Raw genomic sequence first — 16,586 nt, 5'->3', positions numbered from 1 at the left:
TTTACCACAAATTAAATTAAATATTTATTTATTTTTTGTGCTTGCAGCTAGAGTTCCCCAAGCAGAAGTTTCTCCTCCTTCTCCTCCTCCTGGTCCCGATGTTCCTTGGATCAGAGTGATTAGTTTCATTCTGCTCTTCATCCTCTACACCATCATACTAATCTTGTGTGTTTACACATACCGTAAATGGGCTCGAGGTGAGTTTTACCATCCTATCCAATGGAAAATTATTGTGAAAATGTTTTCTGTCTGAATTTAACAAAGGCTGTTATTTCTTCTCCTTTTATCCTGGGATATTCCTGTTTTACTGAAGCTACACTAAAATAAAAGTATTTTTTAGAAATCACATCTTTTTAATGAAAACAAATGGATTCTTAAACATCAAACTCTCTCAATAGGATGTAAATATTGGCTTGTACTCTTTTGACCACTGGTCAGTAAGTCTTTACTTTCTGCTCCTCTAAGTGAATCTGATAAATTTAGAGCAGCTGGAGGATTTGGCAATGTGGACACAGAGATGAGTCAGAGGAAGAGCGAGGAAGAACAAGGTTTTTCAAAATAAAGTGAGATGGATTCTGGTCAAAGTAACATTTATTTAATCAGAGCAATACATAACGCATATACCAAGTTTTATTTATATATTTTGACTATATTATGTTATTATAGCTGTGAATATTGATCCCAGTTACCAAACATTATGGGAAGCTCAGTTTATTGTTGAAATAGTTAAAAAGGTTTTCTTTCTCAGGAAACCCTTTTATATTCTGCACAGGCAGACACACATTCCTACAAACACCCTGTGACTCACCACATCCTCTGCTCCAGACTGAGCTGCACTGAATGAAATTCATCGTTTACACAATGATAACAAAGACATTCTGATTGAGATCATTTTAATCTTCTCTGAAAAGTCAAAAGTTTGAAGATCTTGACGCTGTAATTATTTTGGCCGTGTGTTTTTTGTTCTGTGAGTTGAAGTCAAAGAAGACAATAAATTTGGTAAAAATGTTAAATCTGGTTCTAATCTGGTGACTTTAGTGGTAAAGGAGGTTTTAAAGAAGGCAAAAGACAAAATAAATGTAAATGTTAGTCAACTCTACCGCCCCCTGGTGGAGTTAATGGAAAGTAATGGGTAGTAATCATTTAACATGCTCCTCTCTTAATTATTGTTAAATTTCAAAATGTCTATCATGTTAGTAATTGTTGTCCTTTTTCTTGCAGCCAAGACTGATATGAAAAGGAGAATTGATGATCACGTTTTGTTGAACTGAAGACAAAGAAGACAAAAAACTGATCATCTGTTTATTGAAGCAAAATGAAAAATAAGACGAACAATATTAAAATACAGAGAAATGTGATTTATTCTCCCAGTCAAAACAGAGTATTAAAGTATTTTCATCTAATTTTATAGACTATATGAAGTTCAGATAAAATATATTTTGCACTTTTTATAGTCTGATTCATAACTATTTTAGTAACATATGCAAATGGCTATATTGTGGACAAGTCAGCCGCTATGAACTGAGATATTAAACATTTAGTAAAAATAGGAAATTTGGGACATTTAAGGTATTTAATAAGCCTGACACGAGCTCAAAACAATTTACCTTCAAATTGAAATGTGAGATTGATTTAATAATTATTCATGTCATTCTGAAAAATGTAAATGCAAATATTTTAAGTTCCACAACCATTCATGTGGAAATATTACAGAATAATATTCCAGCTATACTTTACAGATATAGAAAGTTTTGTTCTGTCTTTGTTATTTGCAGATGTTCATGTTTCAGCTTAATGCAGCTTCCAGATTAGCTACACGAATATTTAAAACAAACATGTTCAAACTGATTTGATTAAGAACAAAATATCTATAATCATTATTACATCTGTTAAAATCATGTGTGTAGCAATCAGTTATTTTTATTTTAAACCTATGTACAACTGTAGACTAAGCTTAAGGTTGATTTTGTATTTTTAAGAGTAACACTCTTTACTCCTTTTTAACAGTCGGCTGCTTATGCAGTAACTGATGTAACAAACTGATAGAAGCTGTTAAATGACCAGTGAACTACTGGCTTTGACAGAGCAGCTGCTTAATTTGCTTTTGCCTTGGGCCGGCTCAACATCCTTTTGCTCTTATATCATTACTGTATTAGGAGATTGTTTAGTAATTTGTTTTATTTGCTCAACTAAAATGTAAAAATAAATAAATAAAATTATGGTATCGAGATCTTGGGTTGTTTGTGTTTTGGTTCTGTTTCTGTGTTTATTAGTTTCTTAGTGACAAAAGGCTGTTAGTCACTGATGCAGCAGGTCATTATAACATAACACTGGTTTCACTGAACTTACATTCCAGATATTTGAAATTAGATTATGAGAACATTAAGATATTTCTAACTATAGATTAGACAAAATATCTATTTGAGATATCTCTAGTTACATTGTAAATAACATTAATGATGTCAGTTTTACCACTGAATGCATGGAGACTAAATTCAATGTCTGCGACAAACTGGTGACCTGACCAGGACGACCTGGTGACCTGACCAGGGTGACCTGACCAGGTGACCTAATCACTTCTCTGGAGGATTTTTATTCAGCTACACTAATAACATTTACATTTATTGTTTTGATAGACCAAATGTTCAATGTAAACTGGGATTGTTTTGATCATAACCTATCAGGACTTCAGTCCTTATTTTATTGGACCAAGATCAGATTCTGGATCAAACTGTCGATAAAGTTGTCTTGTGACTCACTTTGCAACTCTATTCATTTATGACTCTGTCTTACTTTGTATTTTGTTTGTGTTCTTTTGGACGTTATTGTCAGTAATATTTCCAAATATCAGAAACAGTCGTGGTTTCCAGATGAGAATAAAGAATCAGAGTTTTTGTTGCTTTAAGTTGAAATCTGTTTTCTACCTCCAGATGGCAGCAGGGCAGGATCTCCTATGATCCCAAGAAGACACAGGAAACACCGACACCACAGGAGATTCTAGACTCAGGACTCAAACGTCCCACCCTGAACACAACGGCTGGAACAAAATGAGGAGAATTCTGAAAGTTGGCCACCAGATGGCGCCAAATGCCACAGGGCGCCTCAGCAGAAGAAAAACCGAGTCCATTTCAAGGATTTTTTAAGATAAATTAAAACTAAAATATAAGACTTGCAAGTGGAATTGTCGCAATATATGTATAAATAACACCTTATTTTTTACACACAGATTTTAATTTATAAAACCCCTTTAAAAACCAAGAACAATTCATTATATAACCTCCCCAACCCAAAAAAAACATGAATGCTTGATTATTTACAGTATGTGCCAAAAAAGAAAACAAACTAAATGAAAAATTGACTCATCTTCATATATTAACATAGATCTATTTTGCCATGTAACTAACAATTTCTGCCGTCTGCTAAGAAGCTCTAGGAGTTTTTAATCCTAAAAGCTCTATTAAAAACATTTTTTTTAATTTTTTTTATGTAGGACCTACGTACAAACAGCGGAAACTAACACATGACCACAAAACACACAGTGGATATCAATAACTGGTACAACATCAAAAATAGGAAGTGAATAAAACAAAGTGAGGAACAAGACAAACAAAATAAAACAGAAACTTGAGGACTAGTAAGATAAATGAACTAAAATAGACGTGGAGCTCAGCATGAGCAATAATTCATTTAAAAATCCCAGAGTAACCTGTGAGTTTAAATGCTGAAAACACCAATGAAGTCTTTTCCTTGGATTATAGAGAAGACTGTGTACTAATTATCACTGTTTGGTCAAAAATACACTGAATATTTAGTATAGAGTTTCAACGAGAAACAAACAGCATGTTGTTGAATTAAGGTGATTTTCCAGTGGTATAAATAATTTTGGGCTTGGTTATAATAAATAGAGGAAAAACAACATAAGCTTTATCAGGTCTGAAGCAGACGATGCGTTTAGGAGCAGTCAGTAATCTGGGCAGAGTTCTGAACTTCTCCGTTTGGTTTCAGCTCGGCCTGCAAAGGAAAGTAGAACAGGAACTCAGAAAATACGGGACTCTGAAATCATAAAGACCTGAAGGTTTATGTTGAGGCAAAATGTATTAAAAAAACAATTGTCAGTGCTGTTGCTTCATTAAACATGACTGACAGACCTGAAACAGTCATTGTCCAGAACTGACCTGGATGTTCTCCTTCAGGGTTTTCTGTCCCACAGTAAGACTCATTGGTTCTAATATTTAGATTAATTCATTTCAGATTCTGAAGCAGCAAAGCAGCCCAGATCATCACACAGCCATCACCATGCTTGGCTATATGAAGCTCCTCTTCTGAAATGCTCAGATGTAACATGATTCATGATTCCCATGTTTCCATATCTCTATTTTTTATTGCTGAATCATGACCTCTGACCTTAACCGAGTCTGGGGAGCTTTAAATGCTATTTTGGTTTATTTTATGACCTCCTGTTTTGATCATCAGAGCACTCTTGGAATGGTAAAAGTTAAACGATAAGTAGCGATAGTTGTTCCAACACATAATTTATCAACATTTATCTCATTATTCACATCATATCTGCTGTTGAACAGCTGCGGATGTTGTAATTACTGTTAGAAAAGTCTAGATTTATTGCATCATTAATGTTTTAATGCCTCCTTACCTCGAGCCCAGCTTCTGTATATGATTATGCACATAATGAAGATGATGGTGTAGATGATGAACAGCACGATGGTGATCAATATCATCAGAGAAGTAGAAGGAATAAGAGGCGGATCGGTGCTTTTGGGAGGTTTAGCTTTAAACACAGAGAGATATGAGAGATAATTTACAAAAAATGTCAGTGTGACTTATTAATGCTGTACCACATAAATTGTGATAAACAGACATTTTAATTATTACAGCCTACATTAAATTAACTTGAACATAGAAATAAGGAATAATGTGCTATATCTCTGAACACTAGATGGTGCTTTCAAAGTGGCTATGTATTGAAAATGCATCGATAGGCATTAGTGGTATACATTCATCCTCTTGTCTGCGTGATACTTTTTTTTTTTGCAAATTTACAACTTTAGTCAACAGGGGCTTGTATTTGAAGGTGTGGCGTGTAAATATGTTCATCCTCCTGAGTGATGAGCTGCAGCAGACAGTTACCCTGGACTTCCAGCCAGCTGTCCAGTGACTCTCCTCTGCTGGGATGTTTGCACTTGTAGAAGCCTTTGCTGGACATCGACACATTGTGTAGGACCATCTTTCCTTCAGGTTCCGTTCCAATAAATGTATTATTTAGGTAGAAGGTAGCAGAGAAATGTGATGAAGATGTCGGATCATATCTTTCTTTGAAGGAGCAGCGAAGTGTGACATCATCTCCCACCGTCACAGGAAGTGCTGGACTCTCCAAGATCACAACACCAGCTGAAATGTTTGATTTAAATCAGTGGTTTTTCAAAAGTACAATACTTAAAGAATAAAACGAAACATGAGCTCACTGTTTATTGTGATGTTGAGGACGTTGCTGCACTCTCCTTGCTCAGACTGGCACCAGTAAAGCCCAGTGTCTGACTTGTAGACACTGTGGTTAATGCAGGAGGAACCGTTCGGACGGCCCCAGTCTTCACAAGGAGTAAAAGCTTCGGAGGCATTTCTCATCACCCTCCAGCCGCTGAAGTTTCCTGACACTGCACAGCTCAGAGTGAAGGCTTCATAACGGAAGAACTGACTTCTGTCAGGCTGAATGCTCAGTGTGGCAGCTGCTCAGACAGGAAACAACAGAGAAGCAGCTGTGGGTTTGGTATATATTGCTAGCCTGTGGTGTTTCAAAGGCCAAAATGAAAATCTAGGTCATCTAAATTCTCAAAACAAAATTCTTACATAGTTCTTGGGAGGCCCAACCCTTTTCTGATGCTGCGCTGGGAAACAGCTGGTTTAGTCATTAACAAAAACAGCCAATATGAACATTTTCAAAGCATATTAAGGAAAGAGTTTTTCTGTCTCGAACCAAACATGTCTGAAGATTCTCCATTTTTTAGGTTTTTATATTGAGGAAGGTTTTAAGGATGTTATTTTTATTTTAAGTGTTAATTTAGAAATGCCCCTCTCCATCCATTTCTATGGAGCTCCTGTGATGAAGCGACAGTCGACTGCCTTTATCCAGCTGAGTGATCAGCGTAATTCATGCATGTGAAGCTTTCAGCTCATATCCAGATGTGCATACAGGCTGGCAACACAAGAAAACTGAGAAATGTTCAGCTTTTGTTTCTGTCTGGTGTCACAGAGAAGTTTCACCTTCTGCAGTCTTTCATGTGTCCCTGTTGTGTTGAGCCCATAATGTCCTGCTGTGAACTAGAGGTTTGGTCTGAGAAAAAAATATGTGTTTGTGTCTTTTTATTCAGTTTATCTAAATTTGGTTTCAGTTGTACAGTCTGTGTTGTTAAATGTGCAGAAGAACTTTTTTCTGTAATTTTTAAAGATACAGATCTGTATTAGAAACTGTAAACCATGAGTTTCTTTATTTAGTCAAGATTAGCCACTAGTGGTCTCTGCAGACCACAATAAGAAACAAATAAGAAGCTATACAAAGGGAGGAAATCTTGATTAAGGTGTTCAAAGTAAAAAAAGAAAGGTATTCTTACCAACAACCAGGCATACAGATCCGAACTCCATTTTCAGACCAGCTCTCAACGTAGAATGGCTTCCGTATTTTTAAAAGCTGAAGCCTCTCTGCCCACATCCTGCTCAGACTCAGGTTTTAGATCTCCAATGAAGGCACCCTGTCACAACTTCACAATTAAGTTTTTTATGTTAAACAATGTACAGTGTATGAGACGTATGTCTTCATGAAGCTGTGCAAATTATTTTCTACAAAGAACTGCTGATTATAAAGCACAACAGTTTCCAGCTGAAGTGGCTGATAGAGTCAAAAACAACTTTTTCTGAATGACTGTTTAAAATCTGTTGCTACAGAAGAAGATGGAGGACAAATGGTGACAAGACTGACTGATATCTGCTCTGAAGAAGGATTCAAGCTTTCAAACTGGGTCAGCAGTCACAGTCCTCATGTTGATCCCAGAAGAAAGGAGAGCAAAGAAATCAAGGATGTGGATTTGGACTCAGATCAATTTCCACTTGAGAGAGTACTTGGTTTATAGTGGTACAGATAAACAGATAAAGCATTGATCATATTTCTGATGCAAGTCAAGATGGCTACAGAACAGTATTCTATTTAAAAAAGGAAAATAATAACTTACATGTTACTTTCATCCTAGGAAAGTCTAGAGTTGCCCCTCCTAAGAAAACTACAATCCCAGACTGGAACTGACTGCTGCAGTTTGCAATCCAAGTGAACAAACTGCTGCAAAAAGAGCTGCAAATAAAGATGGAAAAACATGTTTTCTGGACTGATAGTACAACAATACGAAAATACATCTAAAACCAGAAGATTTCACATCTTTATTGCAAACAGAATTTCTGTCATTTGAGAAGCAACACATGTGAATCAGTGGAGAGATATTTACTCCATGGAGAAACCTGCAGATTATGCTTGAGAGCTGAGACTTCCTGAAAAGCAGGAGATGATAAATGGACCAGCAGGAGATGATAAGCTTTTAAAGCTTAAAACTGTGTGACTAGACTGTTAATTATTTTCTGCAGCAGAGGGCGCACTGTTGCAGCTGGTGAATCGTCTCTTTGTATGGCAGGTTGTTATAACATAACATCGGTTTCACCGCACTTACATTCCAGATATCTGAAATTGGTTTACGAGTAAATTGAGATATTTCTTATTATATTTTGACCAGGCAAAAAACCTATGTGAGCTGCCTCTAGTTCCATTCTAAATAGTATAAATGATGTCAGATTTATCATTTGGTTGCAGAGAGACTTAATTTAATATAACTGACGGTTTGAATGAAATACATATTTCCTATTTGTACAATTAACTGACTAGTCAAAGTAAATTTGATAAATCTCGCTTTTTGTTCTGAGTCATAATTCTGTTTAGAGATACTTTACTTTTAAGATATTTAACTTTAAAGATATCTGCTCTTTTAGGTTTTCAAAATTTCTAATTGTGTTTGTCAGACACAAAAAGGAAATTCTTTGCAGATTTCTGAAGCAGTCTTTAAGTCTATGAAGTTTTGTGTTCTCCGTATATCCCACATTGCTGAGTTTCTCTATATTGTGACATTTTCTGACAATTTAGGGCAGGACACCCAAACTTCTGCATGCAACTGTTTCGACAGCTCAGTGGCAGCACTGAGCTGTCCCCACTAAGGGATAAGGGTGTTAGGAAATGGATGGATGAACATAATTATGACTAGTCAAATTTACAATTTTAGATATCTGAATTAAGAATGACATGGAAGCCCTTTTGTGGTGTCCAAACAGTTTCCTGCACAAAGTTGTCAGTAAATGCCACAAATTAGAAAGAGCTCGACAAAACTTCACAAACTATAAGATTGCTTCTGACATCTGCAAAGAATTTCCTGTTTATTCATTTCCAATGAACCGAATGTACTTGAAAACAGCTTTGAAAAGCTAAAATTGCTATTGTCAAACCAATTTCAACATGAAAGTGATGTATTTTCAAACATCTTTTTTTTCTGTTTTTCATTGTTTTAATAAACTTTCAAATTTCTATTTAAGTCAGGGACATTTTTCTATACCGAATACATTCAAGATATCAGTAATGTCATTCTGACTACTCAGATTGTTAATTTAAGATATCTTCAAATAAAAACGCTGTGCAATTCAAGATATCTATAATTAATTTGGAGATGTCTGAAAATGAATTTTTCACTAGTCAGAATTACAATTCAAGATATCTTTAGTTTAGTTCTTTCTAGTCATTATTTGCTTTTAAGATATCTATAATTTAAATTTCGCTAGTCAAAACTACATATCTTGTGAGGATTTGAGTTTTTCTGTGTATTCATTTAGGTTTCTGTGTTCAGTTGGGTCTCTGTGTTGTCCTGTCTACCCTTTGATTGCTCCCAGCTGTGTCTTGTTTTCCCTGATTATCTCCTTGTGTATTTAGTCCCACCTATGTTCCTTGTTCTTTGCAGAGTCCTCGTCTTGTCTGGTGTCTTGTTACCTGTTTCTTTTATTTTGACACCAGTTACTACCAGAGATTAGCTCCTAGTTTTTTGCTCACTCTGTGCTGCCTGGATTCTTGTGTTTTTCATCATTACATTGTCATTTACTCTACATACCCAGGTCCACTGCATTTACCTCACCACCTCAATTTATGACAGATCTCCTGTCCAAAAATGCATTTAAGATATCTTGAGTTGATTTAATTTAATTAGTATTATGACTAGTCAAAAGTAAAATCGAGACATCTTGAATTTACTTTGACTAGTCATAATTTAATTGTATATATCTGAAAAGTGTATTTCAGATAGTTATTCATTTAAGATATCTTGAAATTAAGTCTCCGACTAGTCATAATGTAAATAGAGATATCTTAAATTACTAAAACGTCTAGTCAAACAATTTGAAATATCTGGAATCTAAGGGCGGCAAACCGAATTTATGCTAAATTGGCCTGCCATAAAGGTGTAACCCGTGACAGATCCGGGGACGTCATTTGAGATATCGTCAAATGGCATTAAAGATTTTCATTATTATTTTTACTAGTTAGGATATATTGCAGGAATCTTAAAGTTCCACTCCGGATGGCCAAACGTAGATGTGTAAAGTTAAAAAGCATTTTCGGAGACTGCAATCAGAAGAAACTGATTAAATGTTAAAAAGGCTTGCCACAGCCACCGATGCTTCAACTTTCTGTTTCGCAGGTATCTCGATTAAAGGAGGTGAAAAGGATCTTCCGACATCAGGTTTAACTCTTTTCCTGGACGTCTTAAATATCCGGACCTGGAATCTTAATCTGACCCACGAACTAATCAGCGTTTGTAGTGGAATAATAAACTATTTCATTCTTAACTAACGAAATGAAGACCAAGGTGAAAATAACGTTGTTGTTCTTATTGCTGTGTGGTAAGTTAAATTATTTTCTCATCGGAAATATAAGTTAAAACATATACACTAAACAGCTTATTAAGACATAGAATAGATGTTTGCATTAGAATAACAGCAATAGTAACAAAAAAAATCTTAAATATTTATTTTGTAGGGAGAAATGAAGCTCTTCGTAATGCCTCCGTTTTTTTTAAAGTTTTTTAAAGCAGCATCTATGAAAACGTCCGGAAGACGTTCAAGAACGTTCAAACAACATTCGGAAGTATGCACAGAAGTGAAAAATAAAAAATTGATAAAAAATAATAACAGTCATAAAAGTTTTAAAGATATAAAAACTAAATAAAGTGAAATGACAACAAAAAAAGAAAATGAATTGGGAACGAATGTTCAGACAACGTTTGCTGAACGTCAGGTCCGACGTTCGACTTTCAGATTACGTTCACGGACATACTCCGAACATTTTCTTGCTAGCTTGGAGCAGTTTTAAAGTCGAATTAAACCTGCACATTGTTTCCTATCTAAACTAGGGAGTTTATAACATGTATAAAAAGAAACGGTGTAATAAATCATCTTGTAATAAACAACAGGCTTTAGGCCGACTGCTCAAAACAATATTGTCGAAAATGAGGTGAAAAATCTCCCTCATTTCAGCAAGCCATTTAATTATGACAGTTTATAGTATATGGATTTAAACTTAATAACACCAGTATGTTATATCTATACATGATATAGATTTACAAAAAAAAGGACATTGAGTTTTTACACATTTTATATTTCTACTGTGAAAAAGCATAAAAGATAATGGTTACGTGAACTGGGAGCTCTGAGTGGGACTTGTTTTCTCTTCCTCTCCAAAACCCAGTTGTTTTCTAAGCAGTGGACAACTTAGAAATGTGCTTATTTGCACTAATTTCAAGTAGTAGTTGTCGCTGACGGTACCTATTAACATTCAGAAATAACCACCAGCATTTATTCCTGGTCGACTGTCATATGAATTAATTCAGACTGGGAGTCGCAGAAATTGAGTCAAATCTTTCTCTTTTGACAGGTCTGTGATAAAGTCGGTTTATCACAGACAAATTTATCTGTTTGTCTGTAGAAGCTTGTAACATCTATTAGAGAATTTTTTTCATAAGGGCAAGTAGCACAGGCAATATTATGCAGCACTTTTACAGTTGCTGTAAACTGTTTAATGAAACAAAATATGTCACCTATTGAACTGATATTTTGATATTTTGTGCATACGACCCAGTAGCATTAAGTATAATACAGCAACATTGATTATATCTAGGGTTTTTATTAGTTTTAGTGGGGTTTTTTTCTATAATTTTCCTACATTGATAGCTTACTGCTAAGACTTGAACTGCTGCCTGGTTTTGGATCACAAAGAACCAAGAAACTTGGTTTGCTTGCACAGTGTCACATTCTCAGGAGATGACTTTATTGTGCCATACCCTGTCAAGTTCACTTAGTATAAGTGTTTTGAATAAATAAAATTGTTTTTCAATTAAATGTACTGATTTACTAGACTTTTATGTTTATATTTAATTATTATCCTCTTTTTTAAAAGGCTCTTGTTACTACGTTTTTACAAAAGAAAGAAGATCATCAACTGAACATGGTGAGTTTCATCTTCTCATCTGCAGACTCTTCTGATTGGTTTCGTTGATGTAAGTCACATGGCGACTCAATTTAACAAAGTCTAGTTTTCACAGATCATCTGTGAGATCAGTTCATATTGATTAATGCACAGAGAGACATTTTGAATTTTGTGTAAATCTTTACATAATCTGGTGGGTTATTGTTGAAAAGTGGTGCACTTTAGATAAAGTATCATCAAGAGCATTCTGTGGGCCAACTACCTCTGCACAGCACAGCCCACTGCTGTAGAGTTGCTGACATAGGTATGTTACTATGCTCTTCACCCACTGCTTCCCTAGGATAGTGGAATGGGTCACACTGGCTCAGTGTTGTAAGTAGTGAAATGTCAAAGTATTTGCTTATATTTTGTGTGCTAAAATAGGCCTCACTGAAAGAGAATGTTGTATTATCTGTCATATACACAGTTCAATTCAACACTTTTAAGTTGCTTAGCATTTTTTATTTTCTTACCTTCTTTTGCATACCTTTAAAGATAAAACTAAGTCTTAAACTGGCATTTGAGCATTTAGATAAGGGGGGTCAAACTCCAGTCCTCCACAGTCCTGCAGTGTTTAGATGTGCCAGAGGTACAAAACACTGGAATAAAATGGCTTCATTCCCTCCTCCTTGTGTAGATCAGTTCTCTAGAGCCTTAATGACTTAATTATTCTATTCAGGTGATGCAGCAGAGTCACATCTAAAAGTTGCAGGACAGACACCTGTGATTTAGAATATTGTTTATATTGTTTATATATCTGTTCTATAATGTGATTATTTAAATGAATGTCTGAGTTCTAATGTTCCTTTTCTCTCTCTGTTGATTCCACTTTTTTCCCAGATCAAAGCAGTAAAGGAGTTTCATGCCCCAGGATGCCAACAATGTTTGAGGATGTTAAACCAGTGATAACAGTGATTGGGAGAAATATCACTTTGCGATGTGTCACAAACTTTACTTCAGATGATATTTTGGAATGGATTAAAGGCAATGACGATATTTTAGTTGTAAAAAATAGAAAAGTCCACCAAAACACTGATAAAAGCAGATACTCTCTAGCAGCTTCTATTGAAGGACTTAACAGAAGCATCGCATCGCTCAACATTTCACATGTGAAGCACACAGATAGTGGAAGTTACTGCTGCTGTATTAGAAATATTAAAAATGTACGACAATGCATCAACCACACTGTTGGTAAGAATTTAACACCATATAAACACAACAAATATATGCTTGTCTTGAAAAACATAGGTGACATGTAACATGTGTCACCTAAAAATCATATAGTAAATATGCTTGAACAACAAGTGCATTTAAACAAATAAAAGAATTAACTGTATATGTGAACAAATGCTGTTAAATAAATACAACTGTTTTTAAAAAGGTAGTGTATGAAGATAGTTCAAAAGTAAAATTATGTGTTTCTGTTTTGTGTGAAAAATCATGGTGTACTTCTAACTTTGATTTCTGGTTTGTGTAATTTTGCTTTACAGTTGTGAAGAATGAATCATTTATGACAGAAGGTCAGATAAATCAGTTACTACAAATACAATAGTATAACTATGATCAATATCCTAGTTTATTTATGGATCTTTACTGTTTCACTATTATTAAACTCAGAAAATGAAAAATATTGACATCTAATTTCAGAAGCAAATCTATAATATAACACCAGTAAAATATTCATTCATGTTATTTCTGGGATTTAAGTGTTATTCTCTTTTTTGTTGTTGCAAATTAGATTCAGATAAACACAGAAAGGTGGTTCCTTCACATTTCCCCACGACACCCTCACCTCAGAATGGTAAGCAGCATTTCCAATCAAGTATTTTAAAATGTTTTTTACATTGTCCGTACGACTTGCATGAAGTGTAGACTTTTGTTCACTGGCTCTAACAGTACCTTTTTTATTTCAGAGACCAATTATTGGCTATGGATTGGCATTGCTGTTGCTGTTGCTGTTCTTGTTGTTGTTGGTGTTCTTTGTCTCATTGCATATTTATTACGCAGGAAATGTCCTGTACCTACCTGCTGTAGGAAAGGTAAGTAATGTTGTTGCCTCACAATAATTTAAAATTTAGTAAATTTAAGTACTGTAGTAGTTGGTATTCTATTATTTTACTGTCTATAATTTTATAGTGAGCAATTATTTTTGTTTACTATACTCGCAATGAACAAATATTTCACCTCACCTCATATGCCCATAGATTATTAAGTCAAACCAGTTAGCAACATATTGTCTGTTTTACAGGAAAAAGAAAAAGTAGTGACTCACATGCCCATGAGTTATCATCACTATCAGAAAATCGAAGCAGTGACAAGGAAAGGAGGTCTACTAAAGAACATGTTGTATAAAATGGTAACGCCACAAATCCTGCTGTGGTTGGAGCGCCACCACACTGTTGATGAAAAGAGGAAATTATTTCAACCCCCCAAAACCAAAGCATCAGTTCATTTTCCCTAGACTGTCTTCTTGTTCAAACTGTTTTTTTAAGCATAAAAACATAGAACGAAACTCTCTACTTAAATTTGTTGATTTTTTTAATTAATTTTATTACAGAAAATTTACTGCTCTTTTTTAAGGTCTTAATTGTGACTTGTTCATGTTAAGCAATGCCTTATCATACTTAAATAATAAGCCCCTAAGTAAAAAGGTTTGTTCATTGTGAATGATCAGAGATCATTATTAAATTCATTACTGTTATCCTTATTATCACCATGGACAAATTTGTATTTACAAAACTATTTGCTTTGCCCCCTAAATTTTGTGTATTTTTATGTTTTGATGCAAATGTGATAAAACAAGTACTCTCTCTGTTTCCCTTAACCTTTTGATAATAATTTCTCCTGCTCTTTTGTGGTGTATATACTTATATATTATTTGGGACTTTGTTAGATATTGTTCTTTCTGCTGAAATGAGCCATTATAATTTTCTGGGTAAATCTAAATGTTGAAAAAGGGGTTGTTAAGAGAATAAAATCATCAACTTCTGGCTCATTATTTTCGCTTCTGCTCCCGGATTCAATGATTCCATGTGTGGAAACAAAAGCCAAACAGCGATGACAGTCAGAACTCCACGTCTTACATTTTCAGAGTTTATTCTAACGTTTAAAAGTATAAAATCACATCAACAACACAGACATTTCAAACACATTAAAACAGACATTCATTTACCTGAGATAAATGGAAAAGAAGACGAAGGAAAGAAAGAAAGACAAGCAAAGACGTCTTTGGAGAAATTGCAAAGGACAAAATCTAATTTGTTACTCTGTGTACAAACGTTATCCTCTTGTATTTAATTTATTCAAATAAGGCGTATCTTTGCTCATCCAACCAGGAGCTATCTCTGACCCTCTCTCTAAAGCCATTTGCCCCATTGTCTAAATAAAGTGGAACCAGAGGTTCTCCGAACCCCTGCTGGTTTATGGCTTTAACAGATCAGTGTGAAAAGCTGGAACCTCCAATGATTGTTTCCCAGACAGACAAAGGGCAGTTCAAAGATCTTAGCAAATGATCTGCTGTAACTACAAGTAAAATAGTTACTTTTACTTATAACTATTTACAAGTAAATAGTTGTAAATATTAAGAATTAATTAACTTATTAATTCTTACTAGAATTAATAAGTTATTCATTCTAAAACTATAATTAGGCTATTTCAATCAAGACATGTTAAGTTTTAAAACTAGCTTATTTTAAATTTATTTTATTAACAGGGTACATAATATAAAACCATGTCATAATATAGCACAATGTTTATAAAATAATTTGTCAGTTTATATTATATTCATTTTTGTATGACCATCACCTGTTAGATGAATATCAGTGAATGTAATGCAAGTCTAGTTTTTGTTTTGTTATAGAATAAAACCACTCAGCTCAGTGGAGAATAAGTACACATTGCTTTCTACCAGCTTTACATTGTAATCTTTATTTTTTATCTGTGTGTGTCTACATTAATGGACGATTACTGGAATTCATTTCAAAGACTTTTAGTAACAGTGAGTGTAATTTTACTAAGCTCAAAACAGACATTGTAACAGATACTTTAAACTCTTCAGGATTGTTTCTTTGTTGTTGGTTTTGTCTTTATTTGGGTTGGAATGATGCATGACAGGTTTACAGCCATCAGGTGTGGCAGCTTTACTTCCAGTTGTTTCATTACCAGGCTTAATGTCTCTGTAATCTCAGTGTTTTGATTTGGATAAGTGGTTAATCATGAGGCTAAAAGGCAGAGAATGTAGATTAAAGAAAACTAACACCTTAAATATTTTTTAACTAAGCATACACTGAAAAATTTTATTAACATATTATGATATTCCTTAAGTAGTGACATAAAACAACTGGAAGAATAAAATTAGTAAGATAACATAATTACACATCAGTACTGATGTAACTTATTTAATTATCTGACTTATTTCTCCCCCATGGTTAGAATTTGTGGTTGTGTTTTGAATTATGTTTTTATATGTATTAAATGTATATTTTTGGGGAATTTTCTGTCAAATGTTTTTGTTCTTTGTGTCGCATCAGGTAATCTGAGTAAAACTATTTTATTTGGTTCTTAAATTAGTTTTGCCAGCGCTGAGGATGCATGCCCTGGAGTGAGGAAATACTAGGAAAGATAAAATAGTTTAGTTTAGGATGAGCGCTTTCGAAAAACAAAGCATATGAGTGTATAAACACATCTGTGTACACATGTCTGACTGTGGGCATGTATGCACGAGTTGAATTTTCTTGAATGGCCACTATTGTTATATGGGGTAAATGTCTCAAGTATTAGTAGGTGAGAGTTACTCTCACACATTCATTAAACTTAGAAATATAAAGAGATGTAAAGAAAATGAACAGTTTTTCATAATCTAACACTTTCAGAAACATTAATCTGACCTTATCTATGCTGCTTCAGCAAGTAGTTTATGTCTAAAGAGAAAGTATCTGCAGAACAAAGAGCGATTATTTAACTTGTCAAAGCAACAACA

At 34.4% G+C, this 16,586-nt stretch overlaps 3 protein-coding genes across 6 annotated transcripts in view; 2 read left to right on the top strand and 1 right to left on the bottom strand.

Annotated features, from left to right (window-relative positions):
• The window catches only part of LOC103131899 (uncharacterized), a 6,698-nt gene extending 5,004 nt beyond the window's left edge, over positions 1 to 1,694 (top strand). The window contains exons 4-5 of the mRNA XM_007543638.2: positions 48 to 197; positions 1,222 to 1,694. Of these exons, the coding sequence (XP_007543700.1) occupies positions 48 to 197; positions 1,222 to 1,271 (200 nt within the window). The 3' untranslated portion in view covers positions 1,272 to 1,694. The remainder of the gene's footprint in view (positions 1 to 47; positions 198 to 1,221) is intronic.
• Positions 1,695 to 2,298: 604 nt separating this feature from the next.
• On the bottom strand, positions 2,299 to 6,711 carry LOC103131898 (immunoglobulin superfamily member 10-like). Its single transcript, XM_007543637.2, has 5 exons — positions 6,624 to 6,711; positions 5,481 to 5,741; positions 5,146 to 5,406; positions 4,652 to 4,786; positions 2,299 to 4,011 (listed from the first exon to the last, which is right to left on the bottom strand). Exons 1-5 carry the CDS (start codon positions 6,652 to 6,654, stop codon positions 3,962 to 3,964), a joined length of 738 nt encoding a protein of 245 aa, XP_007543699.1. The 5' UTR covers positions 6,655 to 6,711; the 3' UTR covers positions 2,299 to 3,961.
• Positions 6,712 to 9,603: 2,892 nt separating this feature from the next.
• LOC103131897 (uncharacterized) lies at positions 9,604 to 14,716 on the top strand. 4 transcript variants are annotated; one of them, XM_007543633.2, is made up of 7 exons: positions 9,604 to 9,987; positions 11,540 to 11,590; positions 12,449 to 12,799; positions 13,099 to 13,128; positions 13,347 to 13,409; positions 13,616 to 13,647; positions 13,857 to 14,716. In XM_007543633.2, exons 1-7 carry the CDS (start codon positions 9,942 to 9,944, stop codon positions 14,067 to 14,069), a joined length of 786 nt encoding a protein of 261 aa, XP_007543695.1. In that variant the 5' UTR covers positions 9,604 to 9,941; the 3' UTR covers positions 14,070 to 14,716. The 4 variants fall into 4 exon arrangements, with proteins under 4 accessions (XP_007543695.1, XP_007543697.1, XP_007543698.1 ...); XM_007543635.2 differs by having other exon boundaries at positions 13,522 to 13,647; XM_007543636.2 differs by lacking the exon at positions 13,099 to 13,128.
• The last annotated feature ends 1,870 nt before the right edge of the window (positions 14,717 to 16,586 follow it).

This window comes from Poecilia formosa, unplaced genomic scaffold (assembly GCF_000485575.1).
Source record: "Poecilia formosa unplaced genomic scaffold, Poecilia_formosa-5.1.2 Scaffold869, whole genome shotgun sequence".
Lineage (NCBI taxonomy): Eukaryota > Metazoa > Chordata > Actinopteri > Cyprinodontiformes > Poeciliidae > Poecilia > Poecilia formosa.
The sequence above is the reverse complement of the archived record's forward strand: the minus strand, read 5'-3'. Positions and strand labels throughout refer to the sequence as shown.

Bases quoted from the DNA above. Each gene is read 5' to 3' on its own strand.
- LOC103131897 (XM_007543633.2), top strand. From the start codon at position 9,942: ATGAAGACCAAGGTGAAAATAACGTTGTTGTTCTTATTGCTGTGTG. The intron at 9,988-11,539 runs GTAAGTTAAATT...CTTTTTTAAAAG, and splicing joins GTTGTTCTTATTGCTGTGTG to GCTCTTGTTACTACGTTTTT. The intron at 13,129-13,346 runs GTCAGATAAATC...GTTGCAAATTAG, and splicing joins TGAATCATTTATGACAGAAG to ATTCAGATAAACACAGAAAG.
- LOC103131898 (XM_007543637.2), bottom strand. From the start codon at position 6,654: ATGGAGTTCGGATCTGTATGCCTGGTTGTTG. The intron at 5,407-5,480 runs GTGAGCTCATGT...CAAACATTTCAG, and splicing joins CCTCAACATCACAATAAACA to CTGGTGTTGTGATCTTGGAG. The intron at 4,012-4,651 runs GTAAGGAGGCAT...TTTCCTTTGCAG, and splicing joins ATACAGAAGCTGGGCTCGAG to GCCGAGCTGAAACCAAACGG.